Genomic DNA, 26,716 nt, shown 5'->3' on the forward strand with positions numbered 1-26,716 from the left:
CCGCCCATCGGCCACCTGTCCACCCTCTCATCCATCTGGTCGGCCACCCAAACTCCCACCCACAGCCCAACTCATGGGGCAAGCCCAGGGAGCCATGGTGTGGTGATCAGTGGGGGGCCCCAGGGGGGTCTGAAGAGGAGGTGACCCTGGGAGAGGCTGGGGCCGGGCCAGCTTTCTGCTAAGCCTCCTTCTGCCCAGTTTCCTTCACTGAGCAAATGATCTTTCTTGGAAGCAGGCAGCCGTGACCCTGACGCCAGACGCCATCTTCCCCCCACTGGCCACCGCCTCACCTCCCAGAAGAACCGTCCCTGCACCCCGTCCTCTGAAGGGGGCTGAGGGGCTGCCCCCCACCTCTCCAGCTCTTTCTCCACCTGCCGCTGGTATAAAGATCCTTCCCGTAGCACGGCGGCAGTGTTGAGCTTCACGGGGACGTTGCTGGTCTGCAGGAGAGAGGAGGGCCGGCTGCAATCTGGCAGCTGGTGGGGAGTCGGGCCAGCAGGTGCCCCGTCGCCCCTGCACTTGCCCTCGGGCCCTAGGGTGGGGCCTTCCTCAGGGCCGCTCTGGCCATGGGATCCTCTGGGCACAGACCTGGCCACGAGGGGAACATCCGGGGAGAGGGGACTAGAACGGGCACCCCATACCCACCCTGGCCAGTCAGGAGCACCCCTCACCTTGTAGAAGGTCAGCTTTGGAGTCCTTAGGATTCGGGGCATGAGCTGGAGCTGCAGCTTCTTCGGAGAGCCCTGCGGGAACCAGGCCGGGCACCTGTGCCCACCAGGAGCCCTGGGCGCACCCGGGGGAACGGTGGGCCCCACACCCCGGAGGGCCAGCGCGCTCCCCTGTCCTCACTCCAGCTGCCCTCCCATGTGTCCCAGCCCACCCCCTGCTCACAGGTGCCGTGACAACACCTGTGTCTCCCGCGCCCTCCCCAGCCTTTCCCGGGTGTCGGGCCTCCCAGGCCTGGGGACAACAGTTCCCGGTCAGGGGTGCTTGAACCTCTGGGCTCAGGACCTGTCCCCGCAGTGGCTCCCACTGGCCGCTGGCTTCTAGGACCTTTCCTGGCTGCTACCCAAGATGCTCTCTGCTTGCTGCTGCCCTGAGGTGCTCCCAGAGAGGCCCCACAGCCCCAGTGTGTGGAGCGGTGGGTAGACGGGCGCCCCCTTGGAACTCCGCCAGCACACCCCCGGGCCATGCTCCGCCTGCCCCAACTGCTTGTGGGGGCCAGGCACCACCGGGGTGGGCGGGAGCCCACGGTGGGGAGGGCAGGGCAGGCCCAGATCCTCTGGACAGAGCGTCCCCCATGGACAGGCCTTCCTTGTCTTTCGTCCTTTACCTTTTCTTTAGTGACAACCTTACCTGGCTTTTTTGTTTTTCAGTATGGGGATCTGGGAATGCCCAGAGAGAGGGTGCAGACGCTGGTCTGTGTGGATCTGGAGGCGCGGCTGCACGTGCCCCCAGGCTGTGCTCAGCCCAGCGCCGGGAGCTGGGGCCCGACAGGCTAAAGAAGGGGCTCACTGCATCACCGCTGAAGGGGCATGGGGGGGGGGCTTTTGCGTGTTGTGAGAGTGCCGTCTCGAAGACGGACGCAGGGCGAGGGGGCCTGGGCGTTACCTGCGTCAGGGGCTCCCCGCGGGACTGGGGCACCGCGCACCGCATCTCCTCCACGCTCGCCCTGAGCAGCAGCTCCTGCAAGCGGCAGCACATGGCTCTGGCCCCGCGGGCCACCACCCAGCATCCTTGGGCGCCGGGAGGGACGAAGGCATGCACCAGCTTCCCGCTCCTCCCCCGCCCCCCGCGCCCACCTCCTCCCAGAACAGGCCCAGAGGGGGCGAGGAAGGCAGGGGTCTTCTGTGGCTCCTCACCTCCGCCTTCCGGCGATTGTACCTCTTGGTCATCTCCAGCAGCTGCTGCTCCTTGGGCCGCTGGTAGGTGCTCCTGGGGACCTGGCAGGGCGGCCGGAGGCATAGCCCGCAGTCAGCGGCTACGGTTTCTGGAGTGTGTAGGAGTGCCAGGCTGGCGGCCAGCGGGGTGTGGGTGAGGAGAGGGTGGTGCCCGTGCCAGCAGAAGCAGGGCCGGGAGGGAGGCTGCTGAGTTCTGACTGGGATGCCCTGGGTGCCAGTGGTCATCCAGGGGAGGGAAGGAAGGACGTCAGGCCAGCGGCAAGAAGGAAGGCGGCCAAGTGCGGGGTCCAGAGCCGCAGATAATGGGGGAACAGACAGAAGACCGCTAAGCAGGTAGGGGATGAAAAGGGAGGCGTGGAGGGGCAAGTGAAGCCAGGAAAGTGCCATGGACCCCAGAAAAGTGGTGCCAGGGAGGGGGAGGGGCCACGGCACGAATACCGCAGAGACCAGGGTGGCCTGAGGGCCGGCCACAGGGTCCAGTCACGGGGACCCTCACCAGCCTGGAGGGAGCAGTGTCCATGGGGGTGGGGCAGGGACAGCCTGGAAACGCCTGAGCCCCAGACCCTAACTCCTTGTCCTCTGCCCTGTGCATCTACGGACCATCGGAACACTCGAGGGACCTGATACGGGCGAGGGGCTCATGGAAATTCTCTCTGGATGGAGAGGCTGCAGTGAGGCCTGAAGGTGGTGGGGGTGAGCTGGGACCCTGGGACCTCCCCGCCCCCTCCCTTCCCAGCCATGCCATGCTTAACTCTCTGAGGAAACCAGACTGGATCTGGGAAGCTGTCTCCGCCACGGGCGTGGGTAGAGACTGCGGTCAGTCAGAACATCGCGTCCGCTCCCGGGGAGGCCCGCGGCCTGAGCCGGTCTAATAGTGCTTCCCCAGAGTTCTTGGCCCTAGAGGTCCTCTCATGGCCCGGGGGGCTTAGAGTGAGGGGAAGGCCTGGGACATTTCTACAATGAGGGAGTTTGCCCGGAGATAAGGGTGACCCACAGAAGCACAGCCCGAACTCGGATCAAACTCGGCCTGAGGCCTATCCTACTCAGCCAAGAGTCAGCCAGTCCTCTATGGTCTACACCAGTTTGAGCTGCTTTTTTCTGTTACTTGCAATACAAAACATCCTGCCTGGCAGGAGAAGTCAGCAAGGTGGGGAGAGGGAGAGGGAGGAGAGGAAGAGGTCAGGTGTGCAGAGGCCCCGGGGTGAGGACAGGTGACATGATGGGGTCACACACTCACCCTCTAACGGCCTGAACAGTACAGAAGAGCACCCTGTGGCCTGCAGCTGTGCTGCTGACAGGGAGGGAGACCCGCGCTGCCACGGTTACAGGCACACGTCAGACACCAAGCCCGGCGGGTCTGGTTCATCTCTGCTGACCAGACCTCGGTGTGTGGAGCACAGGAATTCACTGGGCAGGCCCCAGGTCAGCTGGGTCCCCACAGAGGCGTGGGGTCACCAAATGCTCCTCGTCTGGTCCAGCCACCTTGGAAGAGCCCAGCGGGCTTCTGGCTCACAGACTCCACTCTCCTAGCCTGGACGGGCTGTGCTCCCCACAAATGTCTGCACTTACTGGTTTCGACTTGGCCACGACAGGGACTGGCTCAGGCACTGGAACGGCGCGGGGTCTGGGGACAGTCAGCTGGAACTCCTTGGGCTTTGTGACTTTGGCCTTTGTCTTGGAAGGAGTGGACTGACGGGGCAACACTCCCTCTAGCTGGGTGATCAGCTCCTGGACCTCCGGCTGCCATCTTGAAGGCAAAGGAGGGAGCAGCCACTTAGGGCCACTTCCTCAGGTCAACTGGGGCACAGCCCTCGGGAGCCAGAGGACCCAAGACACCCTGGGTCCGCCTCAGGGTGTGGAGTGATGACGGAACTGAGCGCTGCTCTCCCCTGAGGGCCAGCAGTGCCCTCAGTGTCGAAATGTACCAGCCACACCCGGGTCACGCAGACAGGCGAGGAGAGGAGGCTGGCGGCACTGTGGCCACAAGCCAGCTGCTGCGTGGGGAGTTGGGAGGACAGGGACAGAGAGGTCCTGGCTGTGGGACTCCAGGGGCCTGAGGAGGGGCAGCAGGAGGGACAGGGAGCTGATCTGGGCCCCAGCGGAGGGCCCAGGGGGGAGGAGGCTGGGAGAAGCTGGAGAGGCCTGGAATGTTCTGGATCTGCACTGTTGGCGACAGGTAGGGAAGGGGCTGGGGGAGCAGGGTGGAGCTTTGGGGCGGGGGTGCTCTGCAGCAGGGGTCTGTGCCTCACACCCCAGGTGGGCCCAGTCCCCCTCACCAGCCTGGCCAGTGGGGCTCCCCCGAGGACAGACGGTGTTTGTGTAGCTCATGCCCCAGCTCGAGGACACGGCCACCAGAGGAAGGGGGCACTTCCGAGGGCCAGTGGGGAGCGGGGTTTCCGGGGGGCAGGCGGGGCTGCCCATGGCAGCGCCAAGGTGGGCGGTGGGCCCCCTGGAACCAGGCTGAGCCCCCAGAGAGCTCTCTTAGGCCCCACAGGTCTGGGCCCTGGCGGCAGCCCTGTGGACCAGCCTGTCTGGGACCGAGGGCTTTCTTCAGGGGAAGGGGCAGCTCCAGGGCCATGTGGAGACCCCAGGACCATGGTTTTCTCTCCCACAGAGGGGCTCCTCCCCCGGCCTCTGGGTCTCCTGCTGCACACAGCTGGTACCTAAAGAGGTCTGCCTGTGCCAGAACCGTCTGTCCATCCCCAGGAAGACGAGGCCCTATCAGAAGGGAAACAACAGGGCCGGCTTCACCCTGACCCCGGCAGCCTCTCCAGGAGGCCAAGGGCAGGGCCGGGTCACTGTGCTGGTCCTTCTGCCCGGGGCCCAGCCTGCACCGGTGAAGCCAGCATTTGGCCGAGCCTGTTAGGAGGCGCAGGGACATGAGGGGGGCTTCGGGGAGTGAGGTGTGGGGAGGCTCTGGCCTGGCCCACCTCATCAGGGGGTCGATCCAGTTCTCTCGGACGTGGGTTGTCTCATAGATGAGGCTCCACTCATCCTTGATCCACGAGCACAGGTTTAAGGGGTTGAAGAAGAACCCCAGGAACTGAGGGAGAAGCAGGAACCGTTGGGGAGGGGCCTCGGGACCAGAACCCCCTCTCCACCCGGGTGAGGCCCCCTGTTCCCCTCCCAGGAAAGCCAGGGCCCAGGGCGCAGGATGCAAGGAGACTGCTGTCCACACAGGAGGTCCCTTGGGACAAACCCTCCCCCCCAGATCAGAGAGGGGAGCCCGCGGCAGGCTGCCTGCCCCCCACTGTTCCGGGGGGTGCCCCTCCTGTGCTGCCCCTGCTCCATGGCCTCTGGGCATTCAGGGCAGCCCACTCCGGTCCTGGGGCACATCCCTGCTGGTGGGGACCCTGAGCTGAGTCACCTGCCCAGGACCCGGAAGGCCCACACCCCACTTCTGGAGACTTCCTGCTGGGGACAGATGGACAGTGGCCTGCCTCCCCTTCCCTCACCCATGGGCTCTGGAATTCCTAGCATGGAGGTGCACTGTTTTCTGCTACCTGCCCCTGCTTGCCCAGGATCGTGCAAGTTGGGGGGCCCCCAGAGTGACCTGCCCACCCAGCCCCTGGAGGGCCGGATGCTGTCCCTGGGCAGGGCCGTGTGCCCTTGGGGCGGCCGGACCCCGAGGACAGGAATCTCCCAGCGGCTGTGGGCCCCTGCAGGCTGTTTTCCAGTCCTGACCCTCAAGTCTAACGGATTTGGTTCTAGAAGACACAGTACAGTTTAGCTTCTCATGGAGGCCGGCCGCCTTGGGGAGGAGGAGGCATGCTTCTGCGGAGGGAGGAGGCAGGCTGTCTGCTGGGTGGCCGTGGTCCCAGGACGTGGCCTTCGGCACAGCTGAATGAAGACCCGCCCCGCCCCCCACCAGCCCTCCTCCGAGGGGCAGCCACGCCAGGGCCTTATGGGGGCTGCTCCCAGAGGGTGTCCACCCAGCCGAAGCCACACTCCGGCTTGCGGGACCTTGTTCAGTTAAGGGCACAAATGCAGACCATTCAAACCAGGATCCCAGAAAACCTGCGGTAAGGGGAGGCCCCGCGCTGGGGTCCCCCAGGAGGGCTTTGTGTGGACACAAAATGTCTCCATCTGGGTTCCCAAAAGCATACCCTTGAGCTGTGAGCCCTGGGAACAGGGAGTTTACTGGGGAGGGAGTTGTGAGTCAGCAGGTGGGTCCCCGCTCTGGCCTCTGGGCTCGCCTGCAGCACGGTCCATGGATCTGGGCCCATTGCCCACTGAGGGCGGAGGAGCCTGACTCCCGGGGCTCCCGGGCCGAGGGGGCTGCAGTTGGGGTTAAACGCTGCGTGCTTGCGCGGAGGGCACAGTGCCCGGGGCCCCTGCAGCTGCAGGGAAAGGGCAGCGGGAGAGCTGAGCCAAGCGCAAGGACAGGATCCTGGCTGCTGCCACCGCTGCCTCCCCAGTGTAGCCATGGCCTCCAGTCACCTCTCTCCTGCCCTCCCCATTGCATCGCTGCCTTTCAGCCTTTACCACTTCCTGCCTGAGGGGCAGTTGGCTCCCTGCCGGCCCTGGGGTCTCCTGACCGGTGGTGCTCCGTGCTGCTCCCACCCCCACTCCCCACTCAGCATCTCAGCGGGTGTGCTGTCCCCTTGGGGACGGCCTGCCCACAGCCCTGGAGAGGGCTCTCCAGGATCAGGCGGCCATTCTCATCGGGCGAGGGTTCTGGGCTGAGTTCTCTGGCCCTCTGGAGGGTTCCAGCATGTGAGTGGGGGGTCTTGGAGCCGGCAGGATCGCTCCGTGTCCTGCGGAGACCACGGCTGAGGCTGCCTGAGAACCAGCCTGGGCACCTGGGGCTCACCACTACCTCGTCACTGCTCCCCGCAGTGCATGTGGGGGGCTTCCCCAGAGAGGCCCCAGGGCAGCTGTCTTGGCCCTAACAGCTTGCACCCTTGTCTTCGAGGTCCAGCAGGCTGACCTCTCTAGAGGCTGGAGGCCTGTGGACCCAAAGGAACAGGGGGGCGTGGGCAGAGGAGAGAAGGCCCTGCACAGGTGCTGCCCCACCCCTGCAGCTCCCCAGCTCCTGTGGGAGTTGGCGTGGGCCGTGGGCACCGGGGGCACTGGGCTGGCCGTGCGTGGCCGGCTCTCTGTGTACCTGTCCCGGGTCTGCGTGGTGGGGCAGCCCCAGGGGGGTCCTGTGTCACCCGCTCCGGGGTCTGCAGGCCAAGGTTGGTCTAAGGCCGTCTCCTGCCCTGCCGGACCCTCGTTTAACAATCATTAAGAATCCCACGACTCTGACAGCAGAGCGTGAACGGAGCACCGGCCCCCTGAGCCCCACATGCCTCCAGACGCCTCTCAGAAAATGCTTGCAGTTTTGCTTCTTTTTCATAGAAGATGAAGATTCTGTTCAAAATAACTCTGCAAGTGTTTATCCCTGTGAATTGCTCGTGTGCATGTGGATAGGAAATCCCATCATGAAACACAAACTATGGCCTTGGGCCAGCACTTTCTCTCTCCCCTGCTAGGTGGCCCTGATGCTGTGTGCTCTCCGGGGCTGTATCTCTGGGGGTGGTGGTCCGAGTGGGCTCCCGTCCCCCTCTCCACCCCCACTCCCACTGAGCTGCCGAGCCTGCTGCTTCCTCTAGGAGAGGCCCCGGGTGGGCGTGTGATGTCCCCACTCTTCTCCTGGAGTCACTGTCCTGGTGTGGCAACGGCCCCCAAGTCCAGTAAGGTGGAGTGAGCCAGTGTTAAAATCCTGGTCCAAGAATGGGCTCCGCTACTCACTTGCTGAGCAGTGCTGGGTGTGCGACCCAACCTCTCTGTGTCTTAGTTCCCTCAACTGTGGGATGAGTGCCTCGTGGGACGGCCTCCCTGGGTCCCTGTGAGGAAGGCTGGCCTGCAGCGGCTGCTCCGTGGGGGCTGGCCACTGAAGAACGGTGGGCCTCAGGCTCAGGCCACCAAAGGGGCCCTGGCAGGGCAGGGCGGGTCCGCAGCGTCCCCTGACAGGCGCCACTCCTCAGGGCCCACTCGGGTCCGCTGCCCCGCCTGGCCCCCAGACCCCAAGCTGCACAGCCTTGTTGGAGGGAGGAGTTTAGTCAGGAGCGAGAAGGGAAGGTTCCGGACTCACCACCCGCCAGGACCCTGAGGGACGGGAGTCGAATCCCCGGGGACAAAACGAGGGTCTCTGCGGCAGGGAGAGGGCCCAGGAAGCCCGGCAGAGTCTCCTCCGTTCGCACGAACCAGGAAGGGGAGAGGTCGGCGAGGTGGGGTACACCTCTGCCCTTGCGCCTGGGAAGAACACGCAGGGCTCACCTTGTGCATCTTGTCCGCGGGCTGGGACCTGACGATGTCACAGAAGAGCGGAAAGCCCAGCTGGTCCAGCTGGAAGGTGGCCAGGTAGCAGATCACTGAGGAAACGGGCCGGTGAGCACGGGGCCCGCCCGGGGGTCCTCCTGGCGCCCCTCACACTCCATCCTGGGGGATCAGCCAGAGGCCTGCCGGGGCCGCAGCCGAAGGCCCCCCCGCCAGCAGGGCAGGCGACCACAGGCGGGGGCTCCCCCGGCACCGCGTGGAAAGGACATGATGACGCGCACACAGATGAGAGCTCACACGGTGAGCTCACGGATTTGACACCTTCTCAGAAATTCCAAAAGCTCCCTGGGTCCCAGGAAAACCACTCTGGATTGCAGTGTGTTAATTTTGAGAGTCGGAGGAGCCTCAAGCCAAGCAGACGTGAACACCTGGGCAGGTGAGGGCCCCCGGGGCAGGGGCCGTGAGTGACACCCGGGCTGAGTGTCGGGGGCGCGGGCAGAGCTCCCGACCTGGCACCGCGCCACCCAGCTCGGCCTCCCAGCACCCTGCCGTCCCCATGGCTCCTCCTCCTCACCAGGGGCTCTGCAGCTGAACGCCCGCCCGGGCTCCCCGACCACCCTACCCGCGACGTTCAGCGCACGCCACCGAGGCAGGCGGCCGTCCGGGCCCGCAGGAGGCCAGGCAGAGACATGTCATATTTAACCCCCTGCCGGACAGTCCGCCCTGCGGCCACAAGGCTGGCCCCGGCCTACGTCCTCGGGGTGGGGGGCCAGGAGCGTGGCGGATGTAAGGTTCGTCACTGCACCCAGGCTGGCCGCCAGTGAGCCCGGGGTCTGCTTCCTTGTCCGTAAGGCAGACCCTGGTCCAGTCACTCAAAGCGGCCGTGAGGACCCAGCGAGTGAGGGGCCGGGGGAGACCCCGGAAAGCACACCTGCCGCAGAAACACCAGGAGCCGGCGTCCAGCACGGGCCTCGGGCGCACGGCCTGCAGCCGCCTCCCGAGCCTTCAGCACTGCTGTGAGCTGTGCCCGCCGCAGGGACACCTACCCTCGAAGAGGCTGCGGTCGGCCCGCGGGCAGAGGCAGCCGGCCCGCACGTAGAAGGCGTCCACCACCACGGCCAGCAGCTCCCGGTACTCGAGGCAGCCGGACAGCACCTCCAGGATGAACGCCTGCTCCTGGGGGCTCAGGGTCTAGAAGAGAAACAGCCCGGGGGTGGGGTGTCCCCTCCGAGCGGCAGCAGCCCTCAGTCAGCACGCCCCTCCCCAGGCTGGCGGCAGAGCCCGCGGGCGGTCAGCGCGATGGCCCTCTGGCCCAGCGGGTCCACCCCAGGAGGTGGGCCCTCGGGTGCTCCTGGGTGGTGACCACCGGCTGGGGGCAAAGACAGAAATAAACATGGAGGGAAACCCATGTCAACCATGTGATTTCACTTGTAGGAGGCCCCTGGAGGAGACAGATTCCCAGGGCAGAGGGCAGGGTGGAGGGAGCCGGGGGCCGGAGTGGGGGTGGGCGTTAGGGTCTCACAGGGACAGTTCCTGTCAGGGAGGCTGAGAAAGTTCTGGAGCGGAGGGTGGTGACGCTGCACAACTGCGTGTGCTTCACAGCGGTCAGGACGGTGTCATGTCACGTGTGTTTTACCGCAGTAAGAGGAAAAAAAAGAGCAAGCTCCTATAAAGGTTTGCAAATGAGTTATTTAAAAAAATAATCCCCCCTCCTCAAAAAAAAAAATGGTAAGGGAAACGCGAAAGCCGGACAGGAGTCTGCAGCCATGCGAGGGACCGTATTCTCTCCTCGGGCTTGTGCTGGGGAGACGGACTGCTCCCCGTTTACCCCTTGGACGGCTGGGTTGTCACATGTTACTTATTCAAAACAGTGACGAAGCTTTGAAAACCAAAAGAGTGAAAGAGAACATCTAATGTTGCCAGCAAGGCCGTGAGGGGCTGGTGGGGACGGAGCCGTCGGGTCTTTCCTGAAAGCAATCTGGGAATATGCTTCCCGCACCCTTTAATCCAGTAATTACGCTTCTGGGAATGTAAGGAAACCGTCCAAAATACAGCAAAGAGCCGCGTACAAGAGGTTCAGGGCATTTAAGAAGAAAAATATCTTTTTAACATATATTCTTTTCATATTGTCTGCCTTGCTCTTAATGTTGGCAGCTTCTCTGGCTGTGTCTGGCTGGATGCAGGATTCAGCCTCCTGCTGAAGCCAAGAAGGGCCCTGAGCGTCTCTGACAGTCATCCTGCGCCGTTCCCTACCCTGAGGACAAAAGGTTTGTCCTCGCTGTTTGGCAGACACTCCAAGCTTTTCAACTTTGGGGGTGGGGGGAATCATCGTATGTGTTCCTGCACTGTAAATTATACATTTTTTATTTGGATTTTATTTGAGAGAGAGAGAGAGAGAGAGAGAGAAAGAGAGAATCCCAAGCAGGCTCCATGGTCAGCACAGAGACCAAGTATGGTGTAATGTAATATTAGACTTATTTCATATACATTGTATTAAAATTGTGTATCAATTTTAGTGTATAGATTTTGCAAATACTACACTGTATGTAACACCTAACGGTATCTGCAGTGTATATGCAATGCATGTATGCCCAACGAATGTATGAATTCTTTCTGAAAAGAAAATGAAAGTTCAGGGTAAAGGCAAACGCGAACAACCTAAGTGTCAGAGGTGGGGAGTCACTGGGTCAGGCGCCTCCCTCTGGTCGTGGGGAGCAAGCAGCCTTAAAGTCACTCCTGCAAGATTTCCAGGAGGGGACACGACAGTTAACGTAGCATGAAACCAAAATGCAGACTCGACCCAAACAGACACAAAACACAGCAAAACACACTCATTAGTAATGTCATTAAAACAAAAATTTTTTTGCCAATCTATTAGATAAATGTGGGCATCTCATTGTTTTATTTTGTTTTTTATTATCAGTGAAATTTTCATATGTTTACTGGATATTTATATTTCTCTTCTTTTTTATGTTTATTTGTTTTTAAGACAGAGACAGAGAGAGAGAGGGACAGAGTGCAAGGAGGGGAAAGGCAGAGAGAAAGGGAGACAGAATCTGAAGCAGGCTCCAGGGTCTGAGCTGTCAGCACAGAGTTGGATGTGGGGTCGAACCCATGAACCATGAGATCATGCCCTGAGCCGAAGCCGGACGCTTAACCGACTGAGCCACGCACGTAGGCTCCTCTTCCTTTCATGCTAAGAAAATGACCTGAGGGGTCCTGCACAAGCCCCAGGACCTCGGACCTCCATCCCCCAGCGTGTGGATGTGGACGCTGTGCTGGCACATGGTCCTTCCCGAGTGTCCCCGACCCACAAGGGCTGGAGGCCGAGGCCTGTGTTCATGGGCTCTGCAGCTGGGTCGTGCTCAGGAAACGCCTTTACAGGGGAGATGCCGCCCCTCCCGCCCCCGCAGGGGCTGCCCCGACTGGGGTTCCGGAGCCCTCCCCGCGTTTTGAGCACACCCAGGCTGGCTGAATCCCCTGCCCCTTGCTCCCTCCAGTGCCTGGCCTGGGCTCTGGCAATTTAGGTGCCGATGCTAATTCTCTCCAGGGACACAGGCAGAGGCCGACTCCTGCTCTCCTCCTCCGGCCCAGGCTCTTTAAGGCCTGCGCTCGCCCCTGGGGCACCGCATCCCACATCAAGGCTGAAAACATGCCCTTTCAGCCATGCGTCCCGGCTGGCCTGCCCTGGACTCCAGAAAGCTCTGTCTGCCCCTGTCCCTCCCCCCACCTGGATGTCTGGCCTCTCGGCTCTGCCCAGACCTCCTGGCCTTCCCATCTCCGCCCCAGAAAGGCTTCGATGCCTCCCTCTGCCTCTACCTGGGGTGTGGGCTGGGGGAGCCCTGGCACCTCTGGCTTCTCCTCTTGACCTTTATTTCTGACCTGGGCACCAGATCGTTTGTTCAAAATGGGAATCAGATCATATCTGTTCTTCAGAGCCTTCCAGAAGCAGTCCTGGCCCTGGCCATCGAGGCCCTGTGTGGGCTTGTCTGGCTCCCTCTGACCCCTGCCTCAGCCCCGTCTCCGCTCCAGCCACACTGGCCCCCTCTCTTCTCCGGCACAGGACGTCACCTCAGGGCCTCCGTGCCAGCTGTTCACTGGCCCGTGATGCCTGTCCCTGCACACTTGCTCCTTCGTTCCCCGTTCAGATGCCCCCGGCCGCCGGGTACGTCCTGTCCCAGGCAGGCCCGGGTGCCCGCGCAGGCGGACCCGGAAGCGGTGAGTCAGCAGGCCTGGAGCTGAGGCTCATGGCTTCGAAGGACACCCGGCTCTCCCGCTTCTGAGGCCCAGACAACATGGGCTCCGCTTCTCGCTGATTACGTCTGAGTCTGGGAAGTGTGAGTCTGTATTTTTAACAAGGTCAGAGCCTTGGGCCTGCGCTGCAAGCCCCATGCCACCCTTTCCCGGGCACAGAGGTCAGGCAGGGCTGTGTGGGGCCAGCGGGTCCCTGAGGACACAGAGCCGAGCAGTAGTGACATCCTGGGCCCAGGGCCTGGTCTTTGCTACCAGGGAAGGTCAACCCAGCTGGTCACAGTGGGGAGACTGAGGCCTGTGGCGGTGACCAAACCCTCTGGCCGGGCCAGCTGGGGTCACTGGGGCCGGGCTGGCCAGGCTTTCTCCAGGAGGAGGCAGGGCGAGGGTTGGATTGCAGTGAGAGGCCCCGGTGCGAGAACCGACCCCTATCCCAAACCAGCCTCAGTCACTGACCCCAGAGGGCTGTGGCCGCCGAGGGCCTCTGAGTGTGATACCATTCTGGGCCTTGGTCCAGTTCTGGACTCCGGCGCCTACGCACCCCGGGCAGCCCCAGGGAGGCAGCAAGGCCTCGGAGATCAGTTCCACGGGCAGTCCTGGGAGGGGGCTGGGCCTGGAGGCCTGCCGACTCCCCGCCATCGCTAGCCGCCTCCTGCCGGCGCACCCAGACCCAGCTTGTCAGCCGCAGAGTTAGGGCAGAGCTGGACCGGGGCCGGGGCAGGAAAGGGGCCCGATGCGGAGTTAGTCACAAGTCGTGTGTAAGTCGTGTCACAACACCCAGGGTCTCCCGCCGGTCAGGGACGCATTGGCTGAGTCCTGTTGGGAGAGTGAAGGAAACAGGCGGCCGGTGTCTCAATAATCCCTCTCCCTTTTTTTCTGCCCAACAGAAAAATGCTATCTCATTGTGGATGGCCGTGTGCTCAGCTGGCAGTTTTTCCAGGCCCCTGCTGGTGGAGCCAGGTAGCAGGGGCTTTACTCAGTGAGCTCCAACGGCACATTGCCAGGTGCGGGCTGCGAGAAAGCGCCGAGTCAGGCAGATTCACCTGGCAGGGCCTTCGGGCTGTTTGCCTCTGTCCTCCTCTCGCCTGGGACGCGGGTGCAATGCTGGAGGTGGCGTAGCCATTTTGTGACTACAAGACAAAGATACATTCTAAGGATGGCCGAGCAGAAGGGAGGGAAAATACATTCCTAATGGCACCACGGAGGCCCTGGACCCACTCTAGGCTCCCGGTGTGTAGACTGTGTCTCGTGAGCGAAGGTACCTCAGTTTCTTTAAGCCATTGCTCTTCTGGATTTCCGCACAGCCCAGCGCTGTCTCCTGACAGACACAGGTCCAAGTGGATCGTTCAGGGATAGAAACACACATCGCTTCAAAACTCAGGCGGTAGAATAAATGTTGATTATGCGCACTTAGCGCCTCTCCCCCCTATTTGATCGGCAGAGATGAAAACAGTTGCTAGCACGCTATGTGAGCAGGGCTCCGGAGGGCTACCCACCCACCAGCGGGCATCCGTGCGTAACCCCCCAAGGGTCACCTGGCAGCATCGGCGCAAATCACAGGGGCCAGTTCCCTCCCTCGGAGAAGCTGGGACTTGGCCCGACTGCAGAGGGACGAGCAGCTGGCCCGTCCCGCGGGGCTTCTGGGGCGAAAGGACTGGGAACAGCCCACAGGCCCATCGACGGGGCTGGGGGTGATGGTTAGGTCCCAGCCAGGCGGGGGGGGGGGGCGCTTTCAGTTCTAAGGCAAGAACGTGGAACTTTCCTCGTGGTCCTTTGAGTGAAAAAAACCAGGTCCAGGACTACGTCAAAATGAACTACCATTTTGTAAAAACTTTAAAAAATTTATATAAAAATGATACAGTTTTTGGGGCGCCTGGGTGGCTCAGTCAGTCAAGTGTCTGACTTCGGCTCAGGTCATGATCTCGCGGTTTGCAGGTTCAAGCCCCGTGTTGGGCTCTGTGCTGACAGCTCGGAGCCTGGAGCCTGCTTTGGATTCTGTGTCTCCCTCTCTGTCTGACCCTCCCCCACTCACACTATGTCTCTCTCTCAAAAATAAAGAAGCATTAAAAATATTTTAATGGTACTGTTTTCATATATAAAACATGTAGTTTAAGTGTAATTTTTGCTGTATCTGATATCTCTGCAAGAGAGGCCTGGACAGTCTCTGGAAGGAAACACAGGACACTGCTCTCCGTGCCCTGGGAGGGCCAGTACGGGAGGTAGAGCCCCACTGGATACCATCTTGAACCTTTTGGATTTGGGATCTTTGATGTCAATAAATGAGGCACTTAAAAATATTAAAATAAAAAAATGTTTCCTGAGCCCAGGAAGCTCCTGGCCAGGAGAGCAAGTTCGGGGCGCTCCGGGCCTTGGCCACACTGCCACTTTCCAGACAGGGACATGGTGGTGATCCAGGCCCCCAGTGCCCCAGCTCCTGCTTTCCCCCTTTCCCTCTGGGGGTGGGGCAGGCTGGGCGCTCCACTGAGCCTCTGCTCATGCCCACCTCACCCCTGTGCTGTCTGACTGCCCATCTGCCTGGCACCTCTCCCGCCAGCCCAGTGCTGACCTTTCTGCTCCTGCTCAGACCCCCCCCTGCCCGCCCTTGCCTGTGGCCTGGCCCAAGGCCCAGAGTGCTGCCTGCACAGCGCCTGCCACAGGTCAGGACTCCGCTGTCTCTGGCTCCTGCAGGTGCCTCTGCCTGGGGGAGCGGGGGTGTCTCCCAGACCCCCACCCTCTGGTTCTGTCTGAAAGCCAGACCCTTCTCTGAGGTCTGTTCAGACCTCATGGACTTTGTGGACGCCCCAAGCTGCCTGCCATGCCCAGCACGCCCCACCTCAGTCCTGCATGCCCATGCTGACCCTCTGGAAGTTTCCATGCTGCAGTCTGGGGCCCCAGCTGTCATGCTGGCTGGCTGCGTGCGGCTCTGGGAGTGCTGGTGGGGGAGGGTTGCCCACCAGCACCCTCTTCCCTACATGAAACTCTCACGTCCACCATAGTGGTGCTCTAATGAAATGATACTTGTTCCAGAGAGACCTTAACTGCAGGGGGGGGGGGGGCAGAGCTTGGAGCCTCGGGGAGGCGAGGATTCCCGCCCCTCCCTGAGAGCCTGACCAGGAAGCACAGGCCAGCCCAGGCTGCTTGCTGGTTCCGGCCCCAGTCCTCCCTCCTTTCCGGCCCCAGCCGGGTCCGCAGTGCCGCTGTCAGGCTGTGCTGGAGCCTGGCACCTGGAGAGGCCTGATCCCCGACTCAGCACCTACGCACGCAGTGGTGATGATGGGCCCCTTTCTGATCTACAGATCCATCTGCAGAGAGAAGGTCAGCACGCTCTCCCCCAGTCCTCAAGCCCTTGGACCCTTCCCCGCCCCTCGGCCAGGCCTCCTCTGAGCACCTCGGGCGCCTCCTCTCCGTCAGGTGCCCAGAGCCCAGCACTTCGGCAGCAGCCCCGAGTGTGCCCACCTGGCCCCTCCATCCTTAGCCTCCCTGGGAGGCTCCATGTCTGTGCAAATGTCCTGGGGCTGCTGTAACAAATTACCACAAGCCTGGCAGCTGGAAGCAACAGGAACGTAGTCTTTCAATGTTCTGGAGGACAAATTCCAAAGTGGAGGTGTGGCCAGGTCAGGTCACAGGGGAGTCCACACCGGGCTTCTCCCTGGCTGCAGGCGCTTGTGGGATCCTGCCGTCCACACTCTGCCTCCGGGGTCACATGGCCTTCTTCCTTGTGTCTCTGTGTCTGTGTCCAGACTTCTTTCTTCTTACAAGGATGCCAGTCATTGGATTTGGGGCTCACCCTAAGTCAAGGATGCTCTCATCTCGAGATTCATAATCACATCTGCAAAGGTGGCATTTCTAAATAAGGTCACATTCGCAGGTCACCAGCACCCAGGACCTGAACGACTCTTTTTCGAGCCAGGAACCCTGCCCGTCTCAGCTCCAGACTGCCGATCGGTTCCTGTGCCGCATCGTTTTCTGCCAGGGGGCGGTCTTGAGCCTCGGTCAACAGAAGCTGTGTATTGCTTCGATTTTCTGGACACAGAAGTATGTTGTCCCCACTGGGTCAGACTCGGGTGGGCGGCACTGGAAAGGATCTGGGAGGCCCGGCACGCACAAAACGCAGCCGCCTGCCTCTGCCCCAGACGCCAGTGCCAGCGTGCCTCCTGGAGATGCCCGTCGGCCCCCTGGGACTCGGTGTGGCCGGCGTGGGGCGGGGTGCGCTGGCCTCCCGCCCCACAGAACCGCACACAGAGGGGCATGATGCCATGGCTCACCAGGCGACAACTACCAGTAATAATCAATTGTGACAAGCCCAACTCTCTGTGACGGTTGTTCTGAGAAATAAAGATATTAACCTCACTGTGTTTGCCGGGCAGTGGGGGAGGCCCGAGGGGCGGGGGCAGGGGCCTGAGAGGAGACAAATCAGAGCAGCCACGGCTGATGGGAGAGACAGAGGGAGCTGCCCTGCGGGGACCCGCGGGGTGGGGGCGGGGCACGGAGCTGTGCAGGGCGCTTCTGCTCCGGGAGGAGGACCGTGGTGGGGTCTGGCCCTTGGCTGTTTTCATCATTTCCCCAAAATGCTAGGGCCTCCGGGAAGAGCTCTGCACCCCCGCCCGGCCCCTGCCCTGTCCCCCCTCAGGTTTTCAGGCTGCGGCACCACAGGGGCAGCTGGTGAGGGAAGAGCACTCCCTACCACACCCCCAGGGACGGGGGTCCCCTGTGGCCCGGGCATGGCAGAGCCCACCCCCGAGCAGGGAGTGGGGGCTGGGGCGGGCCTGTCCCACTGCCCCCTGACGTGGGTGCCTTGTTAAGGAAGAGCAATCCCAACTGCCAATTAATGACGAACATCCTGTGATTGATGCATTTGCTACAACAGCCCCGCCTCCCAGTGGGCACAGGTGTTTGCCCCGCAGGTGGGCGGCGGGGTGGCGGGCAGCAGGCCCTGATGCGATCCCGGAGCACGTTCCCGGGGGGACTGGGTTCCAGCCCCAAAGTCCTAAAGGCAGGACCCTGGCAGTCATGTTGGGCGTCCACCCACGCCTGGTGGACGGAATGGCGGACACACAGGGAGGCCTGCAGGGGCTGCCGAGGTGACAGGTGGTACTGCGGTGGCCCTGAGCCATCTGGGGACGTCAGCCCCGCTGTGCTCTGTGTGTGCTTGAGATGGGCTGTAGTTGGGGGAGAAGAGAACAGGGGCCATCCAGGGGCACAGGGACAAGAGGTGAATGGCGGGGGGGGGTCCCTTATTTCTTCGCAGCTGCAAGAAGAAGGAGGTGGGGGCTCCTGTGGGCCTCGCTGCCTGGGCCACCCCTGCCTCTCTGTCGGAGGCCGGTCAGCTCAGTCGCTGCCCACACGAGGCTGCCCTGGGGAGGAGGCCAGCCTCCAGAGTGGAGGCCCATCCACGATCACGCTTCTCTATTTTCTGTTTGGATTCCTCTGGGTGCGAGCTAGAAGTCCAATGCGCTATCCATTGTGCCACAGAGCCTACACACTATTTTCTGTTTGGGAAGGTGCTGTGCAGGCACGTCCTGGGTCACGGTGCCAACATTTGTTTTCACAGGAGAGGTCTGCTGCACATTCCGGATGCCCCTTGAGGCACAGACGGGGTCCTCGAAGGGCCCTCGAGACACCGCAGCCACCGCCGTGACCTAGGGTGAGGCTCAGGAGACCCAGCTCTCCACCGGCACGGAGCCGCCCAGGGCCTCTCCCCAGGCAGACGGAAAGCAGCTGTCGGGAATGAATCTGATTTTGCTTCCTGGAAAGTAACTAGGTCCACGACAGGTGCCCCTGGCGCGCCTCCCAGGGGGCCCTGACCGCCACCCCGATCCTACCTGCAGGGCGGCGGACGCAGCCTCCAGGGACTGCTGGGCGCTGTCCTTCTCGGCCTTCAATCTGTCCAGCTGCTCAATCACAGTTTCAATGCATTTTCCGTAGTGGGCCATCTTCCCGGGGCAGGACCTAGAGCAAACCACGCCAGGCCACACCCTCCATGACCCCCGGCTCTGCAGAGCCTTTGCCGCAAGAAGGAGCCTGGGATCTCTCACAGTGAGGCGCGTTAGAGGCAGAGAGGGACCCCAGCTGGGGGAGCCCGGGCCCACTCCCTGGGCTGGGTCCTGCAGGTCGCTGCCCTGCTCAGGCTGGCCCTGAGGAGCCCATCCCGGCCCCCGCCTGCCCACAGACCCTGGAGGCCCCCAGCCTCCCCCCCGTGGCCCCAGGCCCCAACACGGTGCTCGTGGGGAGGACGCTGGGAGGGTGTAGACAGCAGGTCATGCCCAGAGGGGTGGGTGACCTAATCCCAAACGGCGGGGGGGGGGGGGAGAAGAGCCTCGGGTCACCAGCTTCAATACCCCTATTTTATTGATTTATTTAAAAATAAAATGTTTATTTTGAGAGAGAGAGAGAAAGAGTGAGTGCAAGCAAGGGAGGGTCAGAGAGAGAGAGAGAGAGAGAGAGAGAAAGAATCCCAAGCAGGCTCCACACTGTCAGCGCAAAGACTGACATGGGACTCAAACTCATAAACTGTCAGATCGTGACCCAAGCTGAAACCAAGAGTCAGATGCTCAACTGACTGAGCCACCCAGGTGCCCCTCAACACCCCCATTTTAAAGGCGAGGGACCCAACACCCAGAAAGAATGCATGGTGGGTCAGTGGCCAGATCTCATCTGGGCACTGAACATTCCAGAAACATACTAGCTCCAGGAGACCAGCTTGTCCAGAGCCCCTCTCAGGGACATCATGGCGGGGGTACTTGGGTTGGGGCTGGGACCCTGGGAACTGGTTCTTACAGGGGACCCCAAATTGCTCTTACAGGGGGGTGGCCAGGCCCACCAGAGGCTCCCTCCCCGCCCCTGTCTTGTCCCATGCTACTTGAGCAGTGCCTCTGGGCTACGCCGCTGCTGGTCTTCCTGGGCACCAGGTGTTGGCAAAGCCAGGCTGCTAGTGCCCTGGGGACAGTGCGGGCACCTCTCCTGCACCCCCAGCAGGCTGGAATGGCTCCAGATAGCAGCCCCCAAACCTGGGTCCCCCAGATGGGAGACTGAGTGAAAAACACCCAAAAAGCTGCATCCGCTGTCTCTGGGGTCCCCGGTGAGACGGCCCGTCCCTGCCAATCGGCCACGGGCTGAGGCCCCCCAGTGCTTTCAAGAGAGTGAGGGCCAAATGCCAGAAGACACCTCAGAGGGCCTCTGACACAAGACTCCGAAACCGAGACCAGAGGACAAACAGAAGCAGACAGAGGCTAAAGCCCGGAAACAGGGCCTGGGTCACCTCCGAGAGAGGACGAGAGGCGCGGCACCAAGGACCAGGAGCCGTGGAGGAAGACGGAGTTCTCGTAAGTTAGGACACGGCTGCAGACTCAAACATATAAAAAGAAGAGGTGGAGGGTAAAGTCGAGGAAGCCTCCCAGAGGGCATAGGCAGGCGAAGACACAAAGTAGGAGGAAAATGCCCAGAAAAGCCGGGAGCCAGGCCTGAGGGTCCGAACGCCAGCCCACAGGTGCTCCAGAAAGAGAGGAGAGGAGGCACGCGAGAGCATGTCCCGGGCTGGAGGATGGGTGGGTCACCCTGTGGATTTCAATGCTTTTGTCGAGGGAGGCAGCAGGTGGCGCAGGAGGGGCCAGGGGTGCGGACCAGCCCCAGCTTCCCCAGCAGGGAGGCCATTTCCAACCTGGAAAAGACAGACAAGGGCCTGCGCCCTGCCCTGTGGGGTGAGCGCGGAAAGGGGCAGAGAGGGACCGGGAAGCAGGAGCATTTCCAGGGAGGTGACGGCCGGAGGCAGGCCTTGGCCGGGCACTCCTTCGCGGGCTTGGCTGGGCGCTCTGGGAGAAGGGCCCTGAGGCTGGCCTGCTCTGCACCCTCTCTCCTCGGCGGTGGGCACACCTGGGCCCCTGCACCACCCTGACTTGGGGCTGGCCCCTGAGGGTCACTCGGGCCCAGCCCTAGCGGTGCAGGGACAGCAGGGGCCGGAGCCCTCTTGCGTGCAGCCGGAAGAAAGGCCTCTGGGAAGGGAAATGCACAGAGACGGGCTTGGAGCCCTGGTGCGGAGCACAGGCCTGAACACCTGCCCCGGGGCCATCTGAGTTCGGACACGAGAGCAGTGGAGGCGATGGCCGAGCCCCGCGGGGATGATGGCGATGACCGAGTCCCTACTTCTACATCATGGGTCCTTGCCCCAGCGTGGGCACGGGCCCTCAGTACTGAGTGAGCTAGCTGAGGGCAGGGCCTGGGTGCGGTCACTGCCCTGGGGGGTCCTACAGCCAGGTGGGCTCAGGCCCAGGAGAAAGGAGCTGGGACCTGCCTGCAGGCACCGAAAGTGGGGTGCTCATTGGTCAGTCCCTGTCTTCACCAGGACCACCTACACCGAGCCTGAACTTTGGCCTGTGCAGGTGCAGTGCAGGGGTCGGGGGTGCCAGGTGACCTCCTTCTGCTCCGGCGTGTGGCCAGGGCGGTGGCATTGCCGCCTGTGAGCACACACGCTGCCCCGCAGCGGCTCCCCCTCCTCTCTCATCCTCTAGAGGCAGCTTGGCTAGACCGTGGGAGCAGGTGCAGACCCTCGGGCACAGGCGAGGCGAGGTGAAGGCCGCAGGGAGGAGGCGGGCACCTGAGACGGAGGTGCGGGCGGGGTGCGGGCGAGGCCTCTGGAGGCTGGGGACGCGGTGCAGTCCTCGTGGCCCGAGCCCCAGGTCTGCAGGGCAACCGGGGACAAGCGACTGAACTTACCTGAGGGCAGTGGGTCGTGACTCCGACAGCCTGGGCCCCGACCTCGCTGCCTCCCGGGCTGCCCCCCCCCCCCCCCGGGCTGCCCCGCCCCTTGTTCTGACGCCCCACCCTGGCGATGGCGCTGCGGACCACACAGACGGACATCGAGCAGTCTCTGGGCCAAAAGGCAGCACTGAGGGGTGTGCAGTCAGTTCTCTTTTCTTGGTGTGGGGTCTGCTCCCCAGGAGCACTGTCTGCCCAGCTCCCGCTCCTAGGGGCCCCTCCCTAGGGCCTGACTTGCAGACCGAGTGAACGTCCCTGGAGGAAATACTGGCTCTGGGAGAAGTTCTGGAAAAGACAGATTTCTGTAGTTTGCAGTCTTTCCCTAACAAGATCAGATTTTTCTCAACCCAGTGCAGCTAATGAACAAAGGGACATTTAAAGGCCACAGAGAGTGGCCGCCACTTCCCCCGCCCCAACAACCCCTCGTCCGGAATTAGAGGCCTTACTGGGTGGGATGGAGCTTGGAAGCTTGGAGGCCGGTGGGCTGCCTGGGGCCCCCCGGGGTGAACCCTTGTGGGTTACTTGTGTTCATGCAAACCCTTCCCCTGGGCCCCACGTCCGCCCGAGAGGCCGTGGGGCGTTTCCAGGTGAGGATCGCCCAGTCTGGCTGCACCACGTAGCACAGACCCACTCAGCGGGTCTCCCAGGCCTGGCCCTCCACCTTACCGCCCCGTGCGGCCATTGTTCTTCCAGAGTGGGGGGCAGGCGGGAGGAGCCAGGGCTCTGGGCCTGAGCTCTGGTGGGTGGGAGGTGTGGCGGTGCCCCCTCTGAGGTGAGGGAGGTCTGGGGAGCAGTGGCCAGGGTCAGGGGCATGTCCTTCCACGGACAGCCACCATCAACAGCTCCGCCACGTTCTCAGCTCTTGGGGGACCCAGCGTGTCCTACCCCTTTGCAGCCTGGGATCACAGTCCCTGGGCCCTCCCGCCTCCCATCCTGTCCCCCAGCTCTGTCCTCCAGGCTGCTCATGGCTCACACGCCCCTTCCCATGCATCTCCTGAACTCGACTTCTCCCCTGCTCGGTTGGCGAGCTCCTATGAGGTCCTGAGCACCCGATGCAAATATCGGCACCTGTGGAGCCTGCGTCCTCGCCCCTTCGCGCTTCCTTTCTCGGAACTCATCCCAACCCGCACGGCACCGAGAGTGCCTGGCGCGGGACCCTGCTGGGTCATCTCTGAGTCCTGGCCCTTAACCAGAGCTGGTCTCCAGCAAGTGCCACAGAGGTGTCTCCGGAGTTAATGACGGGATGCAAAACCGTGCAGAATGCTCACGTTGAAGGATGGCTTTGACATCTAGAGATAGACCCACGCAAAGACTGTATTAGTGCTTTAAAAAATGCTTAATGTTTATTAATGTCTGAGAGAGAGAGATTGTGAGCAGGGGAGGGGCAGAGAGAGAGGGAGACACAGAATCGGAAGCAGGCTCCAGGCTCTGAGCTGTCAGTATACAGCCTGACATGGGGCTCGAACCCATGAACCCCGAGATCATGACCTGAGCTGAAGTTGGATGCTCAACCGACTGAGCCCCCGGGTGCCCCTGGATTAGTGCTTTTTAAATTTAAGCCTTTGCTTCCACAGGTCCTGTAGTTTGACGCAGTTCAGTTTCATTGTTTCATTTAATTGGAGAATGACGGACGCCCACAAGATAGTTACTAAGCCAGTAAATGTGGAGCAGAACAAACCCCATGCTGAGTCGGGGGTTGAGGTTGGGGATCAGGCTTCCCATCTCGATGGAGCATTTCCCGCCTGTGGGAGCCTGAGGCCCAGGCTGGTTGTGAAGTCCTCCAAACGCCCACTCTGCCAGAATCCGGTAACGTGCCAGGATGAGCCGTGACGCGGGGGGAGAGGCGCCAGGTCAACACAGTGAGGCAAAATAGCACTTGCACACCCCAGAGCTCACAAGGACATGAGCACGGCTGGTAAAAAGCCCTTTTTTATGGAAATAATGTAAAGGATGCATTTCCTGCCCCTCCCCTCCACAGGCACTTGGGGGCGCTGTCCTGGGATGGGCTTGGGTCCTAGACCTGACTGTTCCGCGCCTGCTCTGAACACAGCTCTGCCTGGAGGGGCCGGATACCTGCTGCGGGTGGGGAGCGTGGGCGGCTTGCGCGCGCTTAGCGGCTTCCCCACCCTCCCTCCAGTCCTGGAGCTGGAACATTCTGAAGAAAGGATGCTCTAAGAGGCTCTTTGCTGATGATGCCAGTCCAAGAAGAGCCAGAGAGGCAGCCAGGCCCTGCCCCCAGTGCAGAGCGGGCCTGGACGGGACAAACTGGAGGCAACAAATGGATGAGCCAGGCGGAGGATGGAGAGGGGAGTCTGCGGGGGGCTTGGGAACCCAGCTGGCTCACTGCCAGGCCTGAGGGCCCCTGGGGCAGGAGGCCGCTCCTCCTCTGCACCCCCCCCCCCCCCCCCCCCCCCCCCCCCCCCCCCCCCCCCCCCCCCCCCCCCCCCCCCCCCCCCCGCACAGAGCAGCTGCCGGGAGGGCGGAAATCAGGAAGAGAGGCGCTTGCCTCGTGCCTTCGCACTGAAACCAGCCTGTGAGCTTTGGGCGGAGCGGTAGCTCCCGCGCTCATACACCCGCTCTGGGCACCTCAGCTGTGTTTGGAATAAAGCGGGTAAAACCAGACACATGGGGAGTGGTATTTAATTCCCAAGATGTAATTCCACTAATCGAGACGTGACTGTCTCATATGTACGGAAACTTTAAAGGTGGGCTGGACCAAAGCTTCTCTTTTCTTAGCAAATCTTTTACAGACGGCAATGAGATAACAGGAGATTTAAATTCCATCAGACACAAATCAGTTTAACCCCCTCAACCACTAGAGAGGCCTCATTTACATGATACTAAATGCGTGTTAATTAACATATATTCTTTTCCTGGCTTTTATTCTGAGTAGAAGTCTCCTAAGGATTTTTGCCAAGTCATGCTCTGATGGCTTGTGCTTAACGTATAGACCCACAGAGTGGTTTCCCTGGTTGCTTTTTAATCTCCACTCTCCCTTTCCTCCTGAATAGCAAAACACAGTTTTACTTGGGTATATTGCTACTTAACTGAAAGATGACATTTCCCAGCCTACTTGGCAGCAGGGTCTACCCCGAAAGTAGAAGCGTGTGAGACTTCTGGAAAGTCTCTCCGAAAGGGAGGGGCTTATGCTCTTTTTCCCTTTTCCTTCCTGCTGCCTGGACTTAGGAAGTGATGGCAGGAATTTAGGCAGCCATCTTGGGCTGTGAGGAAACATGTTAAAGGTTGCAGAAGAGGAAGCTAGAAGAGTCCAGGTCCCTGATGAATTTTTGTGGCTGTTATACATTCCAGGACTGGCTCCCCATTGACCTCCTTCATGGAAACATACGTAGTCTTGTTTGGGTCTCTGATCTTTGGATTTTTCATTACATTTAGCTGAACCTAATCTTAACTGATACACTCACTCCGCCTTCCTCTTGCACACAGTTTCAAACTGGGAAGTGTAGGAAGAAAGCCTCCGGACAGCAACAACAGACCCACCCCTGGAGTCAATGAAGGAAGGATGGAACCATGGAGAACAGTCCACCAAGTGTCTACAGAGTTCTCATGCTAGAAGCACTGGCTGGCGAGGAGCAGGTCTTACGTGAAAAGATCGAGACTCCACTTGGACACGAGTCTGAGGGGATTTGTTAGACATCCACTGGCAAAGAATAGGTAAAGGGTCTGCAGTCCCTGGGCGATGTTCAGGTTGGGCATGTGGGCTTTGGAAAGGTCAGGGAAAATGATTGTTTATCGGACCATGTGACCGCAGATAATCACCCAGGGAAGAGTGGACAGAATAGTTTCCAAGGACCAGGGCACCTGGCTGGCTCAGTTGGTTAAGCGTCCAACTTCAGCTCAGGTCATGATCTAACAGTTTGTGAGTTCGAGCCTTGCATCTGGCTCCGAGCTGAGCGCTCAGAGCCTGGAGTCTGCTTCAGATTCTGTGTTCCCCTCTCTCTCGGCTCCTCCCCCACCCATGCTGTCTCTTTCTCAAACATAAATAAACATTAAAAAAAAAAAAAAGAAGAGTTTCCAAGGACTGAGTTCCCGGGCTTCAGTGTCAGGAGGTTGGGAAGCAGGGGGGGGGGCCCCCACCGAGAAGAGTGAGGAGGAGCAACCAGAGGACAGGCAGGGAGGGACAGACAACTAAGGACTGCGTGTCCAACTCAGCTGAGATGACTGCTGCTACCAGTTCAAGGAAGAGATGGGGCTGAGCTCCAGTCATTGGATTTAACCACATCGGGGTCAAGGATGACTTTGATGAAGAACTTGGGAGGAGCTGGGTGAAAATCTGATCAGAGTGGGCTCCAGAGAGAAAAGACAGAAAGGAACTGGCGATGAGAGGCAATGGGGGGGGGGGGGGTGCAGGCAGCTTAAGGGAGCAGAGGGGGTGGTAGCTAGAGCGGAGTGGGGAAGATAACCCGGCGCTCAGACATGAACATGGCCGTCCGCCGGCACACACAGACATCCCAGAGGCCGGCTGTGCCCAGACTCACGTGGACTCTTACGGACCACTCTGGTCCAGAACCTACTGAGCATGTAGACCCTGGGCCACTGATGACATGAGTCTCAGAGAATAAATTCTCGACCAAGGGAGAAGTTACTTCCACATCCTGCACCCCAACTCTGCACATTTCAGAACACCCAGAGAAGTCGTGGTGGGTGGGGACCGGGGAAAGCGCCAAGCTGTTGGGGGAGTGCCGTCCTTGATCTGGATCCCCTTCCTACAGTCAAGAGCACAGCAGCCTCTTTGTGCCTCAGTTTCTTCAGCTGTCCATGGGAATTTAAAGTGTCTTGTATTCAACACATGTTTTTTAGCTCTCTGCTTGCCACATAAATGGGTTCTTAGCCTCAGGTGATTATGTATCCAAATTAGGACACCGTTGGGGTCAATAGTGAATATGGGTGAATATCTTTTTAAAAAGCATTGCTGTGTGTGTGTGTGTGTGTGTGTGTGTGTGTGTGTGTGTGTGGTGATTAAAAAAAAAAAGCACCGTTAACTTTAATCAAGGAGCTGGGAAGAAGCCCAAAGTTAGCTGCAGTAAGAAGATAGGAAGCAAGGAAGATGAGGACTGACCATGTTAAGTTGTTAGAGAGAGGTGCTGACGCTGAGGGAACGTGCCTCGCCCTCCGCCCTACCGGGTCCCACCGGCTCCCTTCCCCTTCCTACCTGTGGGCTGGCTTCGCGGGCGCTCCTGCCACCAAACCTTCCGTCCCACCTTCACCCGCCGCCACAGCAGATGCCAGGGCCAGCGGGTGCCTCACTTCACTTCTGTTCAGCCAGGACCTCTGCGGCCACCCGGACAGGGGGAGCCGGCGCAGGGGTGAAGTTTGGGCGTCGTCACCTAGCAACCGGCCGCACGCACCGGCGCCACCGGCGGGAAGACTACAAGCCCCAGAATGCACAGCGCCCACTGTACGGCAAAGGATGCCGCGCCCAGGACCCCGCCTCCCCCAATGCCCGTCGGGACTTGTAGTTTTTCGTCCTCTCCGGGAGCGCCGGGTCGCCCTCCGGCTGGGAGCGCGCCTCGGGTGGGGCGCGGCACGGC

The 26,716-nt window shown here is 61.0% G+C and overlaps 1 protein-coding gene across 1 annotated transcript in view; it reads right to left on the reverse strand.

The window, feature by feature from the left end:
• Nucleotides 1–26,489, reverse strand: part of CFAP99 (cilia and flagella associated protein 99) — a 38,882-nt gene extending 12,393 nt beyond the window's left edge. The window contains exons 1-10 of the mRNA XM_029949491.1: nt 26,338–26,489; nt 18,239–18,365; nt 9,212–9,356; nt 8,166–8,260; nt 4,832–4,944; nt 3,471–3,648; nt 1,863–1,943; nt 1,612–1,686; nt 672–743; nt 352–440 (exon numbers count right to left, since the gene is read on the reverse strand). Of these exons, the coding sequence (XP_029805351.1) occupies nt 352–440; nt 672–743; nt 1,612–1,686; nt 1,863–1,943; nt 3,471–3,648; nt 4,832–4,944; nt 8,166–8,260; nt 9,212–9,356; nt 18,239–18,349 (959 nt within the window). The 5' untranslated portion in view covers nt 18,350–18,365; nt 26,338–26,489. The remainder of the gene's footprint in view (nt 1–351; nt 441–671; nt 744–1,611; nt 1,687–1,862; nt 1,944–3,470; nt 3,649–4,831; nt 4,945–8,165; nt 8,261–9,211; nt 9,357–18,238; nt 18,366–26,337) is intronic.
• Between the last annotated feature and the right edge of the window lie 227 nt (nt 26,490–26,716).

This window comes from Suricata suricatta, chromosome 1, assembly GCF_006229205.1.
Source record: "Suricata suricatta isolate VVHF042 chromosome 1, meerkat_22Aug2017_6uvM2_HiC, whole genome shotgun sequence".
Taxonomy (NCBI): Eukaryota; Metazoa; Chordata; class Mammalia; order Carnivora; family Herpestidae; genus Suricata; species Suricata suricatta.